Source organism: Oryza brachyantha, chromosome 2 (genome assembly GCF_000231095.2).
Source record: "Oryza brachyantha chromosome 2, ObraRS2, whole genome shotgun sequence".
Classification (NCBI taxonomy): domain Eukaryota; kingdom Viridiplantae; phylum Streptophyta; class Magnoliopsida; order Poales; family Poaceae; genus Oryza; species Oryza brachyantha.
Genome location: NC_023164.2, coordinates 15782180 through 15796898, shown reverse-complemented (window position 1 = coordinate 15796898; position 14719 = coordinate 15782180). Strand labels below are relative to the sequence as shown.

The window sequence follows — 14719 nt, the reverse complement described above, 5'->3', positions numbered from 1 at the left end:
CCCAATCTCCCATGCTGTTCGCTCGTCAAATTTACGATTCCTTGTGCACTATCATCAGTAGATGCTTTGTCTCTTTTTGCTATTAATTAAGGACAAAATTGGGCTGCACATCTAGAGATTTATATGTAGTTACACACACCCATCTGAAGATCTGATTCAGCTGGGAGATATGGGCACTCCACAGTTCCAGCTTTGAAGGCCCATCAACTTAGTTTGTATGGGTGTTAATTCTAATTAGGTTTTACTTAAAAATGATCGAACTTTTTTATGGTATTCAAGGTAAGATTTTGACTATATCTATACTCCTATAAAAAGGAGTATTTGTCACCACTACCTACCCTCACTACAGTTTTACAATTTAGCACCTAAATTTCTTTGATATTAAAAACCAGATAAATATAGATTGATATCTACATATAAATTCAAATTAAGGTGACTATTTCATATAAAAAAATTTAATAACACATCATAAAATCCGTAAAAAACAAGGGTATTTAACTAGTCTTTTGTTAAAATAATCAAGTTTACAAAATTTGACAGGTTTGTAAGATAATAAATACTCTCCATGGCCGATATACATATACCATTTTTTGTTTTTATAAACTAAATATATTAAAGTTTAATAATAGTTAAAGTCCAAAAGTTGATGGAAAACACCGAACATCATAATTTTTTGATCTGACTATATCATTATGAATATAGTTTTCCAGTTAATTTCATGTCGACCTTAACATGGGGCCTGAGAAGATCACATGGAAGATCTTCTAGGATACTTATGGAGGAATTCATTGTTGATTGTGCCCTGACCACTACTAAGCATATGTAGTTAGTGGTTAGGTTTAAGATATCTAAAAGCTTCATAGTAATAAATCAAATGTGCGTGAACCAAACCTTGCCTTTTTATCCCCTCTCTGTTCTCTCTTTATATATGCGGCAATTGTAGAACCACTTACTAATTATAGGTCGCGTTCGGTAGGAGGGAGGAGATGGGTTGTTAGTTATCCGGTGTGGAAAACATAGTAATAAATTAGTATCTAATTAATTAATTATTAAAAAAATATAAAATAGATTGATATGATTTTTTAAAATAACTTTCATATAGAAAATGTTCGTAAAAAATACACCGTTTAGCAGTTCGGGAAACATGCACGCGAAAAACAAGAGAGTTTAGATAACTTACCTTGTCTGCCAAATGGGACCTAAGATTCACAATTCACAAGAAAGTAATTTAGGCTGGCTGTATATGCACATCGCAGCATTGATTCTATTGAGGAAAAATTACAAGAACCCACCCAAATATCGCTCTTAGTTTCAGATTCTCCCTATAGGTTGATTTGTTGCAAAATTTTCTCTCCTAATTTACTTTAGTTTATTATTTCCCTGTACTGTTGCTGCTAATGTATTCTCATGTCCAGCTAGGCTAGATCAAGTTTACTAGAGAATGGGATGTTGCGTTTGTCTTATTGGATTCTCGTAGCAAATTTAAGGTGGGGAAAATGAGCTCGATGTAACGCCATGCCATTACACTACAACATAAACTTAAAGCCATATGTACATAGAATGCGTACGACTTAATAAATTAAACTCGACCGACGTACTTAATAGGTTACTAACCATGAATCATGAGATGCACTAGGTTATATAAAACATGTAGAAAAATGATAATGTGAACGTGCAACTAGTGATAATAGGGGAGGTTCAAACCGAGTTGAATTAGGAGCTGGGTACTTGCAACCAAACATTTTGTATGGGAGAATCTATAACTAAGAGTGATATGAGGGGTTTTGCATGCAATTTTCCCTTGTGTTAATTGGTGCCAAACAAATTGGCAATAATATACAGGTAAATACTCTATTATTGCTTCATATGCTATAGCATATATGATCGATGCATCGGTTATTCAGGGTGGATTCCCTGCTCAGCAGCATATTGTGGAGTGTACATGAACTTTCGGATTACATGGACAACCCATGATCGTATCTATAACCACTAGAAAACCATTTTAGCACTTTATATAAACCAGGTAGAAAAATATTTGAATTCAAAAACTGGTTATTGGTTCATCCTAATCTCGATCTCAAGCTTACAATAAGATTTCATACTACACGAGCGTGGTTGCATATGTAATCTTTATAATGGGGTTTATTGAGAATATAGGTTTTAATATGCCTTTTATAAGTTTCTAGAATAAAGTACCTTGACGTGAGTTTAAGGACCAGACTGGTTTTGTAACTCATTCAATAAATTAATAAATATAGCATGCATCCACGTGATAATGAATTATAGAAGTAATAAATATTCTCCTTTATATCATGAGATGCTATATAAGAGAATCATGTTTCTCGTCTCCAATGGAAGAGAGCCACCAGCGCCATTGCTCTCTCTGCTTTGCGCCGACCAACAACACTAGCCACCGCCTACTACTAGCCCCGCGGCTCTAGCGCCTCGTCATCCGCCCTTGTCCACCACTCACCGCCCATACCTCTAACCCCGTCCCCACTCTGTTTCCCCTCCTTATGCCACCCCTCTCTCTAAACCACACCTCTCGAAACTTAATCCCAACCCTCGTGGTTTGAATCCATTCGTGTGGATTTATGAATTAGCCTTCTTGTTCTACTAAGCCAAGCTTAAGCATAATGGGTAGATATATAACAATGAAATATTCATGGTTGAGTACTTTTTGCCTATAAATTAATTTGAAGGTCAGCTAGCTGAGGCCTATACATCAGAATTAATTGTATAAGTTTGACCACCAACACTATTATATGTAGGGAAAATAGTACATTTGGTCCCTCAACTATACGTTGTTTGGTTTTGGTCTGTCAACTGTTAAAGTCGTTCACTTTTAGTCACTCAATCAAAATCATGGTGTTTTTATGATGCAGTGCCACGTGTATATAGTTAGCTATTTAAAACAGATTATATATTGGATACGAGAGAGAAAAAGATTTGGAGGCAAGGTTGGCTTGTAGGTCGTAGCATTTTTTAAAAAAAATTATTTTAACTTATTATTTACTATTATGTTAATGTTATCATCCCTATGAACTTTATTACATATGAATGCATCACATCTGAAACCACCGTGATCTTGACCGATCGAGGAAAAATTGAATAATTTGAAGAGTTGAGAGTTGAAAAATAGAAGTGAACAAAATTAGATTGATTATAGATAAATTATAGCCAGTAGTTAGCTATAACTTGCTCTAAGTTAATCCTAGCTAGCTTATCTCCTAATTAAAAACTCTTGTCTCGTGCATGCATCTAAATCTCGTGATAAGAAATGCGTATCGATGATGAGTTCAAGAATTTTGAAGACCATGTACACAGTATATTCCTTTGACAGAGCTCCTGTACACCTTACACGTTTCGTAGAAATAAAACTAGCTAAAAGAGATCATCTCTCAGACTAATTACAGTAACCAAAACCCTTCTTACCTCCAATATTTTAAATCATAAAATCTTTTGGCTATATTGGCTATCCTAAAAGATAAATATTTGTATTTTATTTAGCATGGATTAAGGTTGAAGGAACAAAAGGACTATCTTGCTTTTTATTAAGGAGTAATAAATAAGAAGGGATCGATATAATAAGTGTTAGGAATACTCATGTTTTAAAATAAAATTTAAATGCTATAAATGTTTATATTTTATAATAGATAGAATGTAACTTAAGGAATAATTTTATCATTCTTAAAAATATATCAAATTTTACATAGAAAACAGCGGTACCTCCGATAACTACTAAAAAATATAGTAAAATTACTCTCACTTAAAACGGCGGGAGCAGCATACTGCTCGCTAGCTCTGCTATAAATAATGCCCCTAAGCACGTAGCATTTCACCCTAGATTGCCTTCCATTCAGCATAAGTGTTCAATTCATGAGACAGTTATTGAGTGATTAATTAATTAATCTCGCAGCGAATGATGGAGGATGCGGGTCAGAGCAAAGCAATGGCGGCGGCAGTGATGAGTAGCTGCGACTGTGACGACGCCGCGGTCGACTGGAGGGGAAGGCCGTGCCGGCCGCGCCACCACGGCGGTATGCGCGCCGCCGCTTTCGCCCTAGGTAACGTCGCACGTCTCGTACCTCCGTCCATCCATTCACTGCGTGCACGCGCGGCGCGCCGGCGGCGGCGGCGATGCATGGATCCATGTGATCATCTCGTGGCGTTGTTGTCTGGGTGTGTGGTGATGTAGGGATGGTGGCGCTGGAGATGGCGGCGGTGGCGGCGGTGGGCAACAACCTCATCACCTACGTGTTCGGCGAGATGCACTTCCCGCTCGCCGAGGCGGCCAACGTCGTCACCAACTTCGTCGGCGCTGTCTTCCTCCTCGCGCTCCTCGGCGGCTTCCTCGCCGACTCCTACCTCGGATGCTTCCCCACCATCCTCGCCTTCTCCCTCGTCGAGCTCGCGGGGCTCGTGCTGCTGTCGCTGCAGGCGCGCCTACCTCGGCTCAGGCCGCCGCCCTGCGACATGGCGTCCGCCGCCTGCGAGAAGGCCGGGGGAATCCAGGCTGCCGTGTTCTTCGCCGCGCTGTACATGGTGGCGCTCGGCAGCGGCTGCCTCAAGCCCAACATGATCGCGCACGGCGCCGACCAGCTCGCGGGCGGCGCCGGCGCCCGCGCCGTCTCGACCTACTTCAACGCCGCCTACTTCTGCTTCTGCGCCGGCGAGCTCGTGGCGCTGACGGCGCTCGTCTGGGTGCAGACGCACTCCGGGATGGGCGTCGGCTTCGGCGTGTCCGCGGGAGCCATGGCCGGCGCGCTCGCCTGCGTGGCGTCCGGCGCGCCGCTCTACCGGAACAAGCCGCCGCGCGGCTGCATCTTCACGCCTATTGCAAGGGCAAGTCACTACCACACTATAAACTCGGACGAACAGTTGCACGTCACAACATGCCACATGCTTCGTGCACTACTTCTCGCTTGACAAATAACACCTCCGGTTTAATAATTCTCGTTGATATAGACGACGATGCAGTTTTCTAAAATTATCTTCAGCTATATATATATACAGGGGTGGTAATAGGTCCAACTATTTTACCTATAAAATTTAAAGGCTGGGTTCAAAACGGGTTGAAAATAAAATTGTATAAAGATTTGAAATAAAAAAATTAAAAATTAAATAAGTTTGTGAAAGAACCCACGGATCTTGACTCATTGCCACCCCTAGCTATATATAACAAGTAAATAAATGTTTCTTTATAGATGTTTTATGGATGCTATTTGACCTTATATTTTCAAAGAAATAGGTTTAATATAAGATATTTGTAAAGTACGTATTTTTTACATATCTAATGATGACACAACAATAATAATGCTGCTAAATAAATTACTATATATTACTCCCCTTATGATGTTTTGAATTCTTTTTAAAATGTCAAACTTATTTAAATTTAACCAAGTTCACATTAAAACATATCAACATCTACGACACAAAATTAGTTTTAATTAAATCTAAATTTAAATATATTTTATACTATACTTGCTTTATGTTGAAAATATTGACATTCCTTTATAAATATGTTTAAACTTATGCAAGGTTTACTTTTAGGGAAAAAAGATAAAACGTTTTCTAATGTGAAACAGGAGCAATGTTTAAAAACATCGTCCGCCAAGAGTAATTCGTAAGTCAAAACTGACAATTACTACTTTAACTATGGATAAAGTCATTAGTTTTAAAATATGTTGCAAAGTCATTAGTTTTACTTTTATTTGTAACTTAGCCATGATATTAGCTAGTGGTACTAACTATATATACAGCTTTCTCTGTAGTTATCATGGTCACACAGTTTTTTATGCTAATTGTCGTGTGAGATGTTAATTACTTCAGCCATCCCACGGCCGGTATCTGCTGCTTGTCCATCTTGGGCCGCGTTCATCATCTTTTTGGTCATTTCTAACTGTATCCATGACATTAAATAAGTTGTTACCTAAAATAAAAAATGATGTGCCAGCTGACAAGTAAATAAATGAGAAAAGAGAATAAAACCATATCTTACATGAGACATGTTTCTACACAACATCCAAGATATTATATGAGATAAAGAGCAGGTACAATATTAGGCTATAAGCCAGCTATAAGCATATTTTAAAGAGATAAGAGGGGAGAAAGAAAAGATGTGAGCTACTAATTTATAGCCAACTGCACACGGACTCTCAGACAGAGTATGTATATAACATGTGGGATCATGTACTAATGTTTTGTAGGTAACTATCGTATAAATTGGCTATTAGATTGACTATAGATAAATTGAAGCCAGTAGTTGGCTATACTATTGAACTTGCTCTAAGTAAGTAGCATTAAATAGTGGTGTTTGCATTGGAAGAGTAGTGTCTAGTACTAGTTTCTTAATGATGGAAAGTTTACATAAACTATCTAGTGTTATGGGTTGGGAATGGCCTAAGTTTACTTATCTTCTTGTTTTCTACGCGTACGTTTTCCAAATTGCTAAACGGTGTATTTTTTATAAAAATTTTCTATAAAAAACTTGTTTTAAAATATTATATTAGTCTAGATTCCTAAGATTTTTCTTAGTGGTGATGTCAAATCATCACAAGTTTTTTGTTATTCATGGAACCAAACCTGATGATAATTATGCACATAATACAGTATCAACAGCGCCTTCTAATGGGAACAAAACCAGGCAGCTCTTTTCAACGGAATCCAAAATGTTAAAAAATATATATATGATTTATAATTCTTATACTGCATTGCTTAAATCAATTGTTTTAAGCTATATGTCAACTTTATTTTTTAAAGCATTTAATATATCCTAATAATTAAACCGATAATCTACTGTAATAATCTCCTCAATAATTAAAATCAAACGTAAGGCAAACGTAAGGACACCTTTAGATTGAAAAAGTAAACCTCCGCCGATGTTCTTCATTGGCCCAGCCAAAAAAAAGAAAAGAAAAAGTTGACCGGAGCGAGAAACTAAATTGGATTACCTCTATTTTTCCCGTGGTCACATCGTAATCTCTTCACTTATGATTATACTTATACTTATAAAACTAAATTTAAATTTAGGATTAATTGTAAAAATTTTTTATCATAATTTATTTTTTAGCCATGCTTTTATATCACCAAGAACATGTATATACTAGTTTGTTTTTTCATTTAAAAGCCAAAAGATAACCTCTTTTCTCTTCAGCAAATTAAAGAACAATTAATTATGCGTTGAATTATTTAACCTCTCTGTTTTACAAAGCTGGCAACACAAAGTTCAAATAATTCAATCAAAATTTACTCCAAAATTCTGAAGGTGTTTGTTGCTGCATTCACCAAGAGGAAGCTGATCCGCCATTCTAGCTCATCCAACAACCTTGCCGGCGACGGCGGATTCCGACACGCCGACAAGTTCAGGTCAGTGCTTGGTGACCATTCGCTCGAGACTTGCACTGTTTGTCTGCTTACTCCGGCCGCACAGGTTCTTGGACAAGGCGTGCGTGAGGGCGGCGCGGCGGAGCGACGGCGGCGGCGACGCGCCGTCGCCGGAGAGCCCCTGGGAGCTCTGCACGGAGGCGGATGTCCGGCAGGCCAAGACGCTGCTCGCCGTGGCGCCCATCTTCGCGTGCACCATCGTGTTCAACACCGTGCTGGCGCAGCTCCAGACGTTCTCGGTGCAGCAGGGCGCCGCCATGGACACGGCGCTGCCCGGCTTCGGCTTCCGCATGCCGCCGGCGTCGCTGCAGGCCATCCCCTACGCCGTCATGCTCGTCCTCGTCCCGGCCTACGAGCTCCTCCTCACCCCTCTCTCGCGGCGGCTGCTCGGGCGCGACGCCGGCGCCGTCACCCCGCTCCGGCGCGTCGGCGTGGGCCTCTTCACCGTCGCCTTCTCCATGGTCGCCGCGGCCGCCGTCGAGCGCCGGCGGCGGCGCCGCGCCGCCGCGCCGGGCGGGGAGCGCATGTCCGTTCTGTGGATCGCGCCGCAGTTCCTGGTGTTCGGCGTGTCGGAGATGTTCACGGCGGTGGGCCTCGTCGAGTTCCTGTACGAGCAGGCCGCGGCGGGCACGCGCGCGTTCATGACGGCGCTCACCTACTGCTCCTACGCCCTGGGCTTCTTCCTCAGCTCGGCGCTGGTGTCGCTGGTGAACAGCGCCACGGCGGGGCGCGCCGGCGCCGGCGCCGGCGGCTGGCTCGGCGACAACGACCTGGACAAGGACAGGCTGGACCTCTTCTACTGGACGCTCGCCGCGCTCAGCGCCGCCAACTTCTGCTGCTTCTTGCTCTGCGCCAGGTGGTACAGCTCCGGTGCAGCAGCAGCAGCAGCTGCTGCTCGCTCTGCTGCTGCAGCTCAGGTTGCAGCAGAAGGCAATGCCGTGGAGATCATTACCTGAGAATTAGTTACATCATTTGCGTATAGATGCATGTGACTCTCTGCACTGCATTAGAAAATGATGACAAGGTTTAGAGTAATAAGCAGGATGAGTCACATGTAGTTTTACCGTTACAATGCAGAGCTTTGTGATAGGGACTGTATTGCAGTTCCAGGGATGCAACAATTTAGCTGATATTGGTGCTATTTTGAACCCAGCTTACAAAAGAACAGTGATATTGCACCTGTTTATGGAGCTTCTCACAGCTGAAGCTTCTAATAGAATCTCTAAAAATCATAAGCTCTTCCAAATAGCAGAAGCTAGGTTTAGCTTTTCCAGATTCTAAGAAACTCACTTCTCACCTGCTGCTTTTTAGAATCTTAAGCTCTCTTAAACAGGCCCAATGACAGAATAGCAGTTTAAGCATACATTGACAAATATCGAGTATCTTGGCATCCAATGTTCAGATCTCAGTTTGTCAGCGCATAAATCACAGGTATTAAGCAGATAAGGAGGTGATCACCGAAAACAGGAAAGGATCATCTTCACGTAAGGAGGTGATCACTGAAAACAGGACAGGATCATCTTCACGATATGAGGTGACCACCAAAATTCACAGCATATAATAGTTTAAAAGTGTTAAACGACTCCTTGGACATTAAGATTCAAATACTACTTATATACAGATATGGGGAAAAGTTTTGTGTTAACCACTAGCCAAAAGAGTACTGATGTGGCCTCTATGAACAATGCCTAGAGCATTCAGACAAACTGCTTACAGAATATAACATCTGCCCTGAGCCATCCTCCGGAATTCCTCGTTTTCTTGTTGGGCTTTCTCAAGGCGTTCTTTGAGCTTGCGAATCTCCTCATCTGACCGGAGCCTAGCTTCTGCTGCCAGCACCTCTGATTGTAGCCTTGCATTCTGTTCTTCCATGAGCTGCTCTTGCAGCTTGTCAATGGTGATACTCAGCTTTTCCTCCACCTATTAACATGTGAAACCAATAAAAAAAATCTATAGAATTCTATTTTATAAGAGAGATAATTCTGGGTAACAGATCTAAATAGCTATAGAAGTGTTTATAGTGGTGACATATATCAGTAAAACCATCATGGTACATGTCGGATTCTCCATTGCATTTTAAAACAGGTGGCTGTAATCCTGCAATCCTGCCACAATCATGTTTTGCAACATCTAAATGGATGGAAGGAGAGTACATTCAAAAGAACTGAAAACAACAACCTAAGTAGATTATGCAAGAGTTCCAGATTTTCTTTCCTCCCAAGAAACAAATCCAATGAATGTCAAAAAAATAAAATTCATAAGTTTAATATCCTGTAACTGACCTAAAAATAAAAGAAAGAAGGGTTACATACTAAAGCTTTCTTCAGAATCTTACCATATGATTAATAAAGGTGCTGCAAGTAACAATGCCATTAAAAACAGGAGTTGACAAGTTTATACAACACACAAAAACATCTACTCAAATGTATATATTTAAGAGAACTACTACACAGTGCACTGCGCGCTGTTTAGCCTATGTAGCGTGCCTTGCAGCCTTCTCACAGCAATATGTTCTTCTTCAACTACACAAAGTTAGGACCTGTTTGGTTGGGAGCTAACATTGCCATACATTTTTGACTAAGATGGCTAATTTTAGTCTTGCCACACTTCTGTGGCAAACAAAATGACAACTAAGCTTACCATGTTGGTAATGTGTGAAAGCTGTTCATCCCGAGTTCTGTAGATCTCCCTTTTTAATTCAGACATCTGTTCCTCGGTGTATCCAGTAACATCACGCACCTCCTTTTCTCTAGCATGCGCTTCCTACAATATGGAGGATAGAAATGAGGATTGAAACTTAAGTAAGAACAAAAGCATAAGCGCAATTACCTTAACGCAAGAGATCATTTGATCTGAAAACGGCTTTCCTCCATTATTTGAATTTATAGAGTCAACAACATCAAGCAACTTTTCAAGTTGCTTCGCTTGGAGCCTTGGGTCCTCGGTCATATTATCAAAGAGAACGACTCTATTTTTGCACAACTCAACAAAATTCTGTAAATAAAACAGATATGTAACTACGTAAGGTATATGAACCATGCTCACGAGCAAAACTTTGTTTCATCAAATTATATACTCTAGGGAAAGAAAATGGAAATCCTACCTGTACATACATGGGATAGAATTTAGCATGTGCACTAGATTTCAAGAAAAGAATAGAAATGTTACCTGCAGGTACTCTGGGGCATTAGCCAACATGCGCTTCAATTTATTTTCACCAACTAAATCTCCATAAGTAAAAACCAATACCATATGATCAATAATCTTCTCTCCGAAAAACTCTTTAATCGTCTCAATACTACTAGAATCTTCTCGAGAAAAACGAGATGTAGCACAAAAAACAACCAGCAGTGCATGTATCCCATCCTTGGCCATGTTCATACACTTAACAATTTCTTTACCAGCATCCTCAGATGAAATATTCATGTCAAACAATCCTAATCAAGACATTCAAATGGACAGTTAGCAAAAGATATCAATTTAAGAACAGAAAAGGTCAAATGATTTGGATTGGGTGATTAGCCAAGAACAAAATAAAACATTAATTGAGATCGCCTCCCATGCAGTAGGACAATACTTATTACAGGACACTAATTCGATTTGTTTGTTTTGCAACTAAGATGCTTTTTTTTGCCTCTGAGCATGAAATAAGGAATATTACTGAAGGATAACTGGGTACACCTAATCATTTATGGCATTATCCATAAGAGTATATAGAGCATTATTACTGATGGGAGGAGTTGAAATATGAAACAATGAATCTGTATTGCAATGCATGCTTATCAGCTTCTCCATGTAACTAGTAAGCTGGTGAATTATTAAGGTTCATAAAGAATCAACTGTTGGATTTCTCCAGATCTATTAGCAGATATCTTGTCAACAAAAAAACAACACACCAAAAAAAAAAAAAAATCTATGCAGCAATGGAATATATTAGGAGTACTTTGTGAAGTGTGAGGGAGAGAAGTGGGTCTCCACCAAAGAAGAGTATGGGCAGCATTTGAAGTTCAGGCAGGCAGAAATCGTATACCAATATCTTACCATGTATTTTCAATATGACAGTATAAACAATTATCGTAATACGATAGCCATAAAATAGACAATGAGTGTGGCACAAGATCAAGTATAGGAAATGCAAATACAAAACATCCACAAGATTAACAAACATGAATGAATATATAGTAACAACAATGAACAGCCAAAACAGAATAGAATAGGTGCATGCTTACCTGGTGTATCAATAACATTGAGGGTGCGGCCATCCTTTAGCATGGTGCTCGCCATCTGACAAGTATTGGTCACAGTAGAATGGGAGTACTCTGATACAAATGCTTCTCTTCCAACGATACTATTGCCAGTTGCACTCTTGCCACAGCCAAGTTTGCCAGCCAGAACTAGAGTGATGTCAGCGCCAGGCAACTCCCATTCATCATCATATTCGCTTCCTCCCATTGCAAATGCTTTTAGAAAAAAAATGTCCAGGAAATCAATACATACATGTGACAAACTTTACAAATAAATATAGGTTGATTTGATGTTTTCTTTTTCTGGGAGATTTATGTTTCCTTTAATATAGGCAGAGCTTAATTGTTATGAATACTTCATGGTAAAAGAAGGCTGAAACATATAAAACAGACCGGCACATTGCATTATGAATCACAACGGTCTACAGGTTAAATTACATTTTCGATGAGAAATTATGCAGACAATTAAACAGTACCTTCAACCAAGGTACTCCCTCCGTCCCAAAACAAACCAATTTTTCACTTTTTACCTATAATGTTTAACTCTTCGTCTTATTCAAAAAAAACTTTACAATTAACATTTTTGTTTTTATTAGATGATAAATTATGAATAGTACTTAACGTGTAACTAATTTTTTTTAATTTCTTAAAAAACTTCAAATAAGACAAATGATCAAACGTTGGACACGGGAACCAAAGAGTTGGTTTATTGTGGGACGGAGGGAGTACAGCACAAATTACTAGCAAACTGTCTAGGAATAATATTAAACATTTTACAACTAGATCAAGATGAGCATCTCTTCATAGATTGAACAACTCAACCCAAAAAAATCACAACATGAACATCAAGCTAGAATTGTCATCACAGATAACAGATTGAATAGGTAATGGTGCGGTCAACAAACCTGTAAAAAGACAATCCTTCTGCACCACAAATTGCAGTAAAATTTGAAAAGAGCAAGTTAAGTAAGCATTGAAGAACACATAATGTAAGTAGGTGGAGTATTGCCTCCATTCCATATTATAGGACTTTTTGGCCTTACCTAAATTCATATCTGTACTAATGAATCTAGACACGTATACAAAACATATACATTAATACATGAATGAATTTAGGCAAAATTAGAAAGTCTTATAATATGGAACGAATGAAGTAGCAATTAAAGAAAAAAAAAGAAAGACTAGATGTCTTTTAGTCTTCCCTCATATAAATAGATCAGAATTACTCTTCAAATAATAAATAAACAAGTATTCCTGAGAACGTAGTTGAATTGGGATGCAGTGAAAAAATTTCCACCATAGAGAAACACATCATCATTAGTGCGCAATTATCCTACAAGATTGCGAGGGGCCAATTGCATCCTATTCTACAGACGCATGAAAAACAATCAACAGTAGCGCATAGTAGATTCGAACGACGCTACCCCTCACACGGAGAACTCATAGAACACATGAAGCTACATAGAATCAGTGAAAAACCTACACACATGCAAACAAAACAAATCTCTAAAGTGCCTCACGAGAACCAAATCTACCAGTGAACCCGATAGCTGTCGCGGAAGAAGGAAAAAAAAAACAGCAGACTTTACGGTCAATCAAGCAAAACCCGAACCAGGGGCAGATCGATCGCGCACCAGGCCCCGACCGGAACAGCGCAGACGAAACCCTCCCCTACCGGCGATACCTCACGACGACGACGACGACGAATCTTGCAGGCCAGACGAACCCGCGACGGCAAAACAAAAAACAAAAAAAATGAAAAAAAAACAGAAACTTTGGTACGCGGAGAGGAGGAGGATGAGGAGGAAAGAGAGTAATTACTCGCTCGAAGACGAAGAAGAAGAAGAAGCGGCGGCAGGTAGGGTTCCTCCGGTCGGTCGCTTGGAATCGAGGAGGAGAGGAGAGGAGGAAGACGAGAAGTGGAGGAGGAGAAATCCTGCGATTCTTTTTTTTTGTTTGTTTTATCTCTTGGTGTATCGCGTACGTGTACACGCGGCCCATCCCGTCGTGGCCGGCGCCACGTGGCACGCGCACACGCGCGATTCACGCTTCACACGCACGAAAGAACAACCAGAAAACGTTACAGATGTGGCTTGTTGGTTTTATCTCGAGAGAAGAGAGTTTGCGATGTTGGCACGAGTTTTTCTATCGATCTTGGCCCTAAACCCTAACTAAGAGAGAAATATTTTAGAGTGAACTGCATCAGTGGTTTTTAAATTTGTGTTTATGTGTCATCTAGGTCTATAAACTCTCAAAATACATTTTTGGGACATCGAACTTGTCCAGGAGTGTCATGTAGTTCCAAACGGGCTCCGACCTACTCTATCCGCTGACGTGGCATGTCACGGTGGCGCCTACGAGACGAAAGAGAAAAGAATAAGGAGGAGAGAGATACTGACATGTGGGACCCACGTGGCACCACCAACACGTAGGCGCCACCGTGGCATGCCACGTCAGCGAATAGAGTGGGTCGGAGCCCATTTGAACCTATATGACACCCTCGGACAAGTTCGGAGATCCAAAAATGCATTTTGAGAGTTCAGGGACCTAGATGACACATACACACAAATTTAGAGATCGCTGGTGCACTTCACTCAATATTTTATTGTATAAACATTGTCCAGCTACACTGATGGGTAAATACGATCTGCTTGGTCATCACGACAGATATTTACTATTCAACGTTATTTTCGTGGCGGCTCTTATATATATATATATGTGTGTGTGAGAGAGAGGGGGTCCGACCCTATTGAGTTTTTGCCTATTGAGTTTTGGCAAAGAGTTTTAGAGCCCTGGTTACATGATCCTAATAAGGATTTGAGCCCCTCTGTATTATTATTAGTAGATCCATCAACAATAATAACCGGTATTCGTGTTTCTATAAAAATATATCTTTATTATTTATACGAACAAACTACGTATGCTCATATAGTATATTAAGAACCATGATGGTAATTCTTATGTGACCACAGCAAACATGACTAGAACTAGGAGTACATTCAAAGGCCATACTCTTAATAAATGTTTATTTAGAGACTATATCCTTACAATAGTTGTGACAACAAATAATCGAATTATTAATCTGAAAA

General features: G+C 40.0%; 2 protein-coding genes across 2 annotated transcripts; one reads left to right on the top strand and one right to left on the bottom strand.

Moving 5' to 3' along the window:
* The first annotated feature begins 3925 nt into the window (after positions 1 to 3925).
* On the top strand, positions 3926 to 8536 carry LOC102699662 (protein NRT1/ PTR FAMILY 4.4-like). The gene is made up of 4 exons (XM_040520618.1): positions 3926 to 4067; positions 4199 to 4845; positions 7268 to 7368; positions 7433 to 8536. Exons 1-4 carry the CDS (start codon positions 3926 to 3928, stop codon positions 8340 to 8342), a joined length of 1800 nt encoding a protein of 599 aa, XP_040376552.1. The 3' UTR covers positions 8343 to 8536.
* A 385-nt stretch (positions 8537 to 8921) lies between these two features.
* Positions 8922 to 13575, bottom strand: LOC102717127 (immune-associated nucleotide-binding protein 9-like). The gene is made up of 6 exons (XM_006647313.3): positions 13452 to 13575; positions 11616 to 11846; positions 10555 to 10823; positions 10216 to 10380; positions 10027 to 10149; positions 8922 to 9306 (listed from the first exon to the last, which is right to left on the bottom strand). Exons 2-6 carry the CDS (start codon positions 11836 to 11838, stop codon positions 9097 to 9099), a joined length of 990 nt encoding a protein of 329 aa, XP_006647376.1. The 5' UTR covers positions 11839 to 11846; positions 13452 to 13575; the 3' UTR covers positions 8922 to 9096.
* Positions 13576 to 14719: the final 1144 nt, after the last annotated feature.